At 36.9% G+C, this 10,204-nt stretch overlaps 3 protein-coding genes and 1 long non-coding RNA gene across 4 annotated transcripts; 2 read left to right on the top strand and 2 right to left on the bottom strand.

Moving 5' to 3' along the window:
* Positions 1 to 83: 83 nt before the first annotated feature.
* On the bottom strand, positions 84 to 2,736 carry LOC106657624 (lysM and putative peptidoglycan-binding domain-containing protein 2). Its single transcript, XM_014379227.2, has 4 exons — positions 1,467 to 2,736; positions 765 to 911; positions 563 to 693; positions 84 to 442 (listed from the first exon to the last, which is right to left on the bottom strand). The coding sequence occupies exons 1-4, from the start codon at positions 1,677 to 1,679 to the stop codon at positions 208 to 210; spliced, it is 726 nt and encodes a 241-aa protein (XP_014234713.1). The 5' UTR covers positions 1,680 to 2,736; the 3' UTR covers positions 84 to 207.
* Positions 2,737 to 4,201: 1,465 nt separating this feature from the next.
* LOC106657594 (alpha-1,3/1,6-mannosyltransferase ALG2) lies at positions 4,202 to 5,813 on the top strand. The gene is made up of 2 exons (XM_014379193.2): positions 4,202 to 4,646; positions 4,728 to 5,813. Exons 1-2 carry the CDS (start codon positions 4,404 to 4,406, stop codon positions 5,700 to 5,702), a joined length of 1,218 nt encoding a protein of 405 aa, XP_014234679.1. The 5' UTR covers positions 4,202 to 4,403; the 3' UTR covers positions 5,703 to 5,813.
* On the bottom strand, positions 5,717 to 6,815 carry LOC106657618 (transcription initiation factor IIA subunit 2). Its single transcript, XM_014379220.2, has 4 exons — positions 6,547 to 6,815; positions 6,358 to 6,462; positions 5,975 to 6,104; positions 5,717 to 5,901 (listed from the first exon to the last, which is right to left on the bottom strand). Exons 1-4 carry the CDS (start codon positions 6,616 to 6,618, stop codon positions 5,870 to 5,872), a joined length of 339 nt encoding a protein of 112 aa, XP_014234706.1. The 5' UTR covers positions 6,619 to 6,815; the 3' UTR covers positions 5,717 to 5,869.
* Positions 6,816 to 7,214: 399 nt separating this feature from the next.
* Positions 7,215 to 8,341, top strand: LOC106657636. The gene is made up of 3 exons (XR_002763416.1): positions 7,215 to 7,254; positions 7,332 to 7,413; positions 7,481 to 8,341. It is a non-coding gene; the product is annotated as an uncharacterized LOC106657636 (long non-coding RNA).
* Positions 8,342 to 10,204: the final 1,863 nt, after the last annotated feature.

Genomic DNA, 10,204 nt, shown 5'->3' with positions numbered 1-10,204 from the left:
ATCATTTTTCAATAACAAATCAATAAAATTAAAAAAATTGAAAACTTTTCTTATGTAATTAAAATACCGTTTTAAGCTTTGATTTTAATTATGATTTTTCCACCTTATATGTCACGAAAAAATACTTGAATTAAATGAATTTAAATTTAAATTATCACGATTTTCATTGGAATCTCTTTAACAAAATTGAAAAAGCAATTTTGAATGCTACAATTGAAACATTTCATCTTGTTCTTTTTGTAACCTTTGTAGTGATGTTTTAATGCGTTTTCCTTGAGTCATAACAACAGCCGATGGTAAATTTTGTAAATCACTAGTTGATGAAGACTGTTGATTTTCTAGTGATGCTAGGTGTGTGTTTGAATTGATTGGATGAGAATTTCTTAATCTAGCTGTGGCTTTTTTTCGTTGCACAAACGAACCATCTCCATCACATAGAAACCTGTTGTGAAAATTGAAAAAAAAATTATTAGAATTCAGTATTAAAGTATTTTATTGATTCTTCACATAATTTGTAAAGAAATTTTAGTGATTTAAAAAGATGAATTAAAACAGTACTTACTCACTATTTCCTTGTACTTTTTTAATCTCTTTTTTAACACTTGCTATCGAAGAGTCAAATTTAGCTAAATAATCATTTACAGAAGAACTTTCATAATCTACTGGAGAAGATACTGAAGATGGACTAGAGACCTAAAAAGAAAATGATTTCACAATAGTTAGTTATTCTTAAAATGTATTGAAAATAATTAATCGGCTCTTACATTAGTGCTATCAAAACTTCCTGAGTTATACATGAATCCACTAGATGAAGATAGAGGATTATCGTTGTTTATGGGAATGAGAAGATGTTCTCTTAAAAATAAACTGTCGGAGGCCCAAAGCCTATTCACTCGTCGAATTTGTTCTGTCTACAAAAAAACCTGATTATTTGTATCGAAAAAATGTTTGTATAAATATTTTAAGATATTTTCATGTTCACAAAACTTTTACATTTTTTAAAAATGGTCAAGATAGCAATGAGAAATTATGTCAAATTAAAGATTGATAAGTCGCAGTGTTCAAAATAATCACCACTGATTATGCATAAACTTGCAAACTCACAATGATTGCCTCATAGAATATATTACATAAAGATTCATGTTTGTGTCTTATACAGCGATCATCGAGTTTCATTGAATTGATAAGAGGAGTAACTTAAACTTTTATTGAAGTTTAGAATTTATATTAGATTGGCAGGCATTGAAAGAGTAAATATAAAATTGATTATACATCATGGAAAATTAAACTTTGACACACGGCAAATTCTTTACTGCACCAAATTGATATACTTATGAAAAGTATGACTGAACTAAACTCGAGCAGATTGATAAACCATAGCGTGAAAAATTGAAAAAAGTCTTGTGATCGTAATTGAACGTCGAGAAAGAAAAAACAGAGCTATAAAACGTTTTATACGATCGTACCGTGACACCGTACTTGAGAGCGATGCCTTGGAGCGTGTCGTTGGGGGCCACGGGGTGCTTGACCAGGCAGTCGGACCTCGTCACGTGCCTCGCCGTGCTGCCGTAATACTTCTTGTTGGGCTGCCTGGCGGAGTCGCGGATCGAGCGACGCTCCTCCATCTCGCTGCTGCCGCAGGCCGCCCCGTCGCCGTTGTTCCATAAAGCTCCATCCATCCGATTATTGTCGGGCAACGACGACGACAATGATGATCCTCCTCCTCCTTCTCCTCGTTGTTGTTGTTCTCGCGACGCGGACGACGACTGCCGAGATCAGAGCCGCACATATATGAGAGAGAGAGGAGAACTCGGGGAGAGTTTTGCAACACACAGCACGCGCCGCGCACTCGATACTATATGCAAGCGTATATATAATTGGCACTCTGCAGCTGATTCTTCGGCTATCTATCCTAATATAATACACACAGCTACTACTTATATCTCTCTGGGTCGAGTCGCTCGTATATTATATTATATTAGATCACAGACACTACGCGGTTACATATAGGTACTAAAAGGTATTGTATCGACGGCGACGGTGATGCGAGCAGCACATCCTGCGTGTAGGTGCGTTAACGATATAACTGGACAATAATCAGCAAGTATTAAAGCGATCGAATCGCTTGGCTCCGATGTGTGTATAGGCCGAGGCGCAGGATAATAACGCAGGAAATTCTCTTCTGCTCGTCGCGCACTGGCTGCCTTATATGATGCGTGCGTTTATTTGTGCCCTGTTATTGTGCCAATTTTATGTGCCCCGCACAACAACTGTGATCTCTCGCGTGCGTGTGTGTCAATTCGTCGATCATCCGTCACTTTTAACACAGAGTCCGCAGAAGCTCGCGCGCACAGGCTAAGAGACCGCCGATATACGCGATCCGTCTCGCACTAAGCACAAGCGTATATATATCTGTGTATGGGCGAGACGACTTATTATATACATGTAAGTATTCGCACGCTGCTGACTCGTGAGCTCGCGTTGGTGAAGCTAGCACTGCAATCGCCACCTTGGGGCTAGAGGCACGCGCGCGATTCTCAGCTCTCTCGAGTCAAACTTGGCGACTTTCTTCTTCTCCGAGCTGCAGCGCAGTCACGCCAAGCTGTTGCGCGTCTATGTGCACTGCAGTTTTGCATACAGGTCCTTCCTATATATATGTATGTATGCAGCGCAGCCAATTAGTGAGCTATGTGGCGTGTGCAGTGCCCCGAAGTGCAGCGATCCGCGCCGTGTCTATGCTCGCTCGCGACTGACGCGAAGCAGCGGCGCCTTGCTTTTTATCTCTCGCATTTTTCATATATTACTTTACGTATTAATGTATTGTCGCGCGCGCGGTATAGAGCGAGAAAAAAAAAGTTCCCCCGCGTTCACCGGGCTTGAATTATTATTGTTTTTTTTTTACGCAATCCACTTTCGATTCCTCGCGCTCGATGAAACGCGCGCGCGTCCATGTCTATGCGTATTAATAATAATTATAATGATATACTTAACAGCTTTATCGTGTCCGGTCATCGTATTGTTTTATTTTTTATACGGTACGTGTGACCAGGTAGAGATAGCCAAGCGCTCCTTTTTTAATCTAATACAGTCGCGATAAGAGTTACTACGTAACGCGCGGCGTGTGTGTGACATTTCTCTCGTCAACGACGAGATAACGTGTTTTTCTGTTTCTTGCTTTCTTTCTGGTCCGATTCCCAAAATCGTGTTCTAGAATTTTCCAACTTGGCCAAATCCATTTCAGTATAATGATAATCTTCAATGGAGAAACCTTAACTATTTGGCGCTTGCTCTTATTTCGAATCGGCGTTGTGGTACACCAAAAATCGTCATAGATAAATTATGAAATTTCGATCTTTATCCCGTCCTAATTTTGATTGTGTTCGACATTATCTATAGAATCCATTCAAATCGAGAATAACAGAGCGTGAACTTTCGTCGGTCGCCTACGCAACTCTCTCTTCATAATCTCGATTCGATTTTATCATTTCCGTTACTATCTGTATGCAAGCACCTTTTTTTTTACTTCGAGTACAAAAGATTACCTCGCCAGAACTCGTGCTATTTTTGTTTTAAAGGCGAAAATTGCGATTCGCGATTTGCAGCTTTTTTATATTAAGTTTGATTACTAGTTCAATTCAATTACAATCTCACGATAAACTCGAACTTCGAAGTAGGAAGCTTAGATGACAGTGAAAAAGATCGGTAAGTACCGTTTGCGGTTCGCCACGCGTAAGCCGATCGCGATATCGCTATAAGCTCCAATTGATCGTGGAAACTTTGTAGAATATTACTGTAGAGCTTTTTTCCAACGCAATTTCTACAAGTATATGTTTTAATTAATTAAATTTACGTCCAACTTTACTTTTTTTTGATAATATTCAAAATTACGTTTACTTCAAGTCTTCAAAAAATGTAATGTCAACAGTACTTCTGAATTTATTCATAATTTATTCATAATTTTATTGATCCATTAATTCATAAAATTAAGACGACGTCAAAAACATATGTAAACTGCGTCACGGAACGTCTATTCATATATATAATATGTAAGGTGGGACTGAGAGAGATATTTTGATAACACCGCGACATGTCGAGGCGATCTGAATCGAACAACGTGTAAGTTGAAATTCGACCAATCGCAACGCTTCGGAGTTCTCGCTGCGTCGTCTGTCACTGCGGCAGTAGTGCAGATGCGGGCTGCTACACTCGTCACGGTGTTTTGTTATCTTGAATTTTTTTCACGCTCTGTCATAACTTTGTTACAAAAAAAAAATCATCTTGATATTTATGATGAAATAAAGCAGACGATAAAGTCAGTGCTTCATCGATAAATAAACTACCGGCATCGCGATCCGCGTGTGTGGGAGTTGAATTATATTGTTTACAAAGTATAATAATCGAGTATGGTGCGAGTGACTTTTTTGCACCCCGACTTGGGTATCGGCGGTGCCGAACGGCTCGTCGTCGACGCGGCCATCGCCCTGAAGCAGAACGGCCACGTGGTCGACTTCGTCACGACGCATCACGATCCGACGCACTGCTTCACCGAGACGCGCGACGGCACCTTCAAAGTGACAGTCGTCGGCGACTGGCTGCCCAGACACATTTTCGGCAAATTCTTTGCCTTCTGCGCCTACATGAGAATGGTGAATCATCTGTCGAATAATTATGATTTTGAATGAATGCCAGAAATTTTTTCAACTTTGTTTTCAACATTTTTTCTTCAGATGTGGGCAGCGCTGTATATTATTCTTCAATCGGATCGTCCTGACATTGTGTTCTGTGATTTAGTTTCAGTGTGCATTCCTCTTTTAAAGTTACGTATTCCTGCTGTTATATTTTACTGTCATCATCCAGATCAACTTTTAACGACTTATGAAAGTAAATTAAAAAGACTGTATCGTGCTCCGCTGAATTATCTTGAAGAAATCACTACTGGGGCTGCAGATAAAATTTTAGTCAATAGTCTTTACACCAAATCAGTCTGTGAATCAACTTTCAAAAGATTGAATATTGAGCGCACTGAAGTATTATACCCATCAATTAATACAGCATTTTTTGATCAAGTGCATGTATTGACTATTGAAAGAGTTTTGGACAAAAGAATGTTGCCTGGTATTTGTTTCTTATTATCCATCAATAGATATGAACGTAAAAAAGAGCTTACCACAGCTATTCAAGCTTTGGCAGATTTAAAACAATACCTCACCCCAGAAGAATACAGACGAACCTTTTTAATTATGGCTGGTGGTTACGACAAAAGAGTAGAGGAAAATGTGGAGTATTATATGGAATTAATTAGCTTAGCGGATGAGTTAGGTGTAGCAGATAATGTAAGCTTTCTGCGTTCTCCTACAGATATTGAAAAGGTTTCAATCTTAATGAATGCTCATGTTCTAATTTACACTCCTCCCAATGAACATTTTGGAATAGTTCCTTTGGAAGCAATGTACGCTTCTAAACCTGTTGTGGCACATAATTCAGGGGGCCCCAAAGAATCAGTCATAGATAATGTAACTGGATACTTATGTGAAAAATCTCAATTTGCAGAAAAATTAGCAACTCTAATTAAAGACAAAGATTTGAGAACTAAATTAGGAGAAGCAGGCAAACAACATTTTCAAGAAAAATTCAGTTTTCAAGCATTTAGTAATAATCTTAATTCTACTGTTCTAGATATGTATGACAAAAAAAAACGATAAGTTGTAACAAATTATAAATTTTTATAGCTCAATACATTTTAAGTTTTTATTCATATTTAATTCAAATTTCAAATAAAATACATTATACTTAAAACCTTAACCTAAGGTATACTTATGAATCCAAATATTATGATATATTTATTTTATGATTTTAATAGAAACATAGTCTATCGCTTTGGTGCAAGTTCTGGATCTGCAACTGCAAAATAAAAAAAAATTTTATTAATAAGATTGTATTCCAATTAGTGAATGAAGAAAAATTTGATACATACTTTTACCATCACATGCTACTATCTTTACTTTATCAACAATCGCTACTTCTTGCACTTCCCTGAACTCAACATCATTTAACATGAAAGTCCACACGTTATCACAAAATCTGTAAGTGTTTAATTTCCCTGCCTGGAATATTAAAATAAAAAGATAATTAACATAAAAATAATCAAAATAAATAACATGATTCATGGTGCTATGAGAATCTGATCAAATTTCACCATAACCTCAATGAATGGTAATGTTTTTTTTGACATTTAGGTGTTAAAATAATTTTTATAATAAACAAAATAGCAAATAATTATTCAGTCGTTTCATGAGAATGTTTTAAAACTTATAATTGGCCACTTATACAGTTATATAAAAAAAAAACAGTACATACCCTAAAAGTAAGTCTAGACTTGATTCTAGTAGCTAAAGCTTGGTTAATGGATTTGTCAAATTGCAATAAAACTTTTACTGCCAATCCTGGAGTGATTTGACCATACTGCAAAATAAAGATCAATGATTTATGTGAATAATGTTCGATTCATAATTATTCTTGAATGATTTTGTCTGAATAACTGTGTACCTGAATCAGCTCGTCCAAACTCTCTTGTAAAGTATTCCCTAATGTCGTGTTGCGATAAAGTTGATAAGACATCTTGGGTTGTTGAAAAATAAAACGCTACTCGAAATAGTTACTGAACAGTATTGTCAATTTTTCGGAGATTCGTGGAGCGGATTAAAAAACGCAACTCGCATGTTTTGATTACACGTTCGAAGCGGAAGATATTCAGTCTGAAACTAACTTGCATACACCGATAGGCTATATAGTGGCATACACTGCTGACGATGAATTCTGTCTCTCCACACGTGAAAATCAGAGAGGCAGAAAAATAGAAGAAAATGTAGACAGACAGCGGCGCTCACAGGTTTTGACCAAAATGGTGAACGGCGGGAAAGACGAATAAAATTTGATGGAAATGATCAATATTTTCTTCTTAGTGTTTTTAAAAGTTTTAATTTTCTTCGCGATGAAACATTATTTATAGATAAATGATTGTTGTTCACGAGGCAGATCGATTATGTAATTTCGCCAATAGGACATAATGATAATAACTTGATGTTGCTTCGTTTACATCGGGTTCAAATGTTCATGTCGTGGTTTGTAAACATTATTATTTACATTTAAAAAAGAGAAATTGCTGTGTCAAATTATATATCGCACGTGTAGATCAGTCGCTAACGGAATCCCATGTAAGATGGAATCCAGTAGTGTATTTGATTTCGTTGTTCGGTAAATATATTTTTTATAAGTATGATCATTTTAAAAATATTTCAACATAGTGATTAATATTTTTGAATCGATTTCAGCGTAAAAGAAGAACCCGCTGATGTCTTGCTGACTGAAAATATTGATTATAACACAATCAGCAAGTCTTCCGATACTGAAAATGTTCGATACTTTTGTAATGATTTACTTATGTAATGAAAATTTTCACTTAAATTCAATTTTATTGCAGAATCAAATACCTCAAAAATATGACGAATATCGTGAAAACGAACTTGACCACATTCAAATTGATTTTGAATGTAAACAAATGAAGCTCCATGTGGATTTATCATTAGTTAAGAAAATTGAGGATTATTCTTCAAATCATTTGCAGAATGTAAATTATAGCGATGATTGTAAAAATAAAAACACAATTAAAGTAGAAACTTCCGGGGTAGTGAAAGAAGAATTTGTTGGTAACGCGACGGAAGAATTGAATTTGAAAGTTGTCGACTGTGAGCTTGTTGAAAAAAATAAAAGAAGAATCGCAAATAAGTGAAGCAACAAACATAGAATCAAAACATGTATCGGTAGAGCGAATAACGGAAGAATTGAACCAAACCACTCATGCAAAATATGCGAAAAGAATTTCTCAACTAAGAGTAATATAAATAGTCATGTCAAATCAGTACATCATTGCATTACCTACTCGTGTGATGAATGCGGCAAGACATTCAAAAGAAAGGACCATCTTCAAAATCATATCGATATAGTGCATAATGGTGTCACTCACACATGTAAAATATGCGAAAAAAATTTCTCATCTAAGAGCAATTTAAATTATCATGTCAAATCAGTACATCATGGCATTACCTACTCGTGTGCTGATTGCGGTAAAAAATATAGAAGAAAGGTTCATCTTAAAGTCCACATGAATGCGAAGCATAATGGTATTAGCTATGCATGTAATTTCTGTGAAGAAAAATACAAATATCCATCTCAATTTTATAAACATGTTAAATCATCGCATAATAATATCATCCATGCATGCGATATATGCGGAAAAACGTTTGGAAAAAGAAGAAACCTCAAAGCTCACATCGATATGACGCACCACTCACGCATTGTGACTTGATACATTTTTATAAAATGTATAGAATATATACCTATGTTCAATTTCGTCGAAGAACGGTTAAATCCGCTTATTTTATTTTTTTATTTCATTGCATAGGATCAACTGATTGCGAATCTAATTTAAAAAAAAATATCTCGAACATGATATGATGATACATTAAACGAACAATTCTCTAAATGAAACGCATTTTTGGAGGTAGAATCGCGGCAAATTTTTTTTTCAACCTACGCAGATACGGACCCCCGGGAAATGTTTTTGGGGGTCCTAGGAACATGTAACCACGTAGGAACCATTGAAATTTCAATAGTGCTTATTTTTATAGCTACTTTTGTGATTTAGAGGACGAAAAATCATGTTTTCTCGTAAATACGGCTTAATACTCATTTTCTAAGTCGCTGAAAAAGTATCAAAACTCATTTAAAAAAAATAACTGGCTACTGTGTTCGATAGGAAATTTTCTCAGCTTTCCAATCGTGGTATCAGATTTTCCGATAAGTCGCGCATTCACCGAGAAAATCGCCATAAAACATGTCAAGCTAAATATCTCGAAAAAATCGGTACGGAAAAAGTGATCTTTGATGTCTATTTTTGATTTTTCCTGTTGAAAATGAGATTTTTCGGAAAATCTGACTGCACCATGAGAAAGCTGAGGAAATTTCCTATCGAAAGCATATCTTTATTCATTTTTTGAGTCGAATTACAATGTTATACATGGGAATATCTTTTACTTTGTTCGTTGTTTTCTATTTCCCAGCTAATTCAGCGCGGTCGCGAGGTTTTCGGCTCACTACAATCAAAACTAGCTCGTAATTCCACTGAAAAATAAATGAAGATATGCTTTCGATAGGAAATTTCTTTGGCTTTCTCATGGTGCAGTCAGATTTTTCGAAAAATCTCATTTTCAACAGGAAAAATCAAAAATAGACATCAAAGATCACTTTTTCCGTACCTAGTTTTTCGAGATATTTAGCTTTGCACGTTTGATGGCGATATTCTCGGTGAATGTTCGACTTATCGGAAAATCTGATACCACCATTGGAAAGCTGAGAAAATTTCCTATCGAACACATTAGCCAGTTATTCTTTTAAGATGAGTTTTAGTACTTTTTCAGCGACTTAGAAATTGAGTTAAAAGCCTTGGGCAGTCCAACTGAACACTGGGATCACTTCACCGTATTTCTGACTAGGAGTAAGATAACTCAAAAATGTCAGGCGAAGTGGGAAGACAGTGTTAAACGCGCAGACGACCCTACGAGACCCGATGAATTCGAGAATCTTTGCAAATTCCTCGAAGCGGAGAGAAACGCTCTCTCTTTGCTGGAGAGTACAAAGGATTTTGCGAAAAGGACTCCTCAAGCTGCGAGCGAGTCTAAAGCCGTCACGAGTAAAGGACGCAAATCAGCGAATTTCGTGCAGGTGGGCGCAAGCCAGAATTCGTGTCCTGTCTGCTCGGAGCCACACTCGATCGAAAACTGTCCTGCATTTCGTAAACTCAGCGTTGAAGAGAGAAAGCGAGTGTTGGGTCAGAAACGCCTCTGCTATCAGTGCTTGGGCGCTCACATGATAAAGGATTGCGAAGCTCCAACGGCTTGTTTCAACTGCAACGGCAAACATCATACGCTCATACACTTACCATCGAAAAAGTCAAAAGTTAAAAATGAAGCTTCTAAGCGTGTCCAGGAAGAAGCCACGAGCCCCAATGAAAACTCGACTACTGTGCGCAACGTGTTGGCCGCTGTCTCAGTTGAAAAGATAGACGATGATTTGGAGGCGTTGCTTGCCACCGCTCACGTGCGAATCTCAGGTGACGAGGGTCCGTTTGCGGTGGTTCGAGCGCTTG

The sequence above is a fragment of the Trichogramma pretiosum genome, unplaced genomic scaffold (genome assembly GCF_000599845.2).
Source record: "Trichogramma pretiosum strain Unisexual culture from Peru unplaced genomic scaffold, Tpre_2.0 scaffold90, whole genome shotgun sequence".
In the NCBI taxonomy this organism is placed as follows: domain Eukaryota; kingdom Metazoa; phylum Arthropoda; class Insecta; order Hymenoptera; family Trichogrammatidae; genus Trichogramma; species Trichogramma pretiosum.
This window is presented reverse-complemented; position numbering and strand designations above follow the sequence as displayed.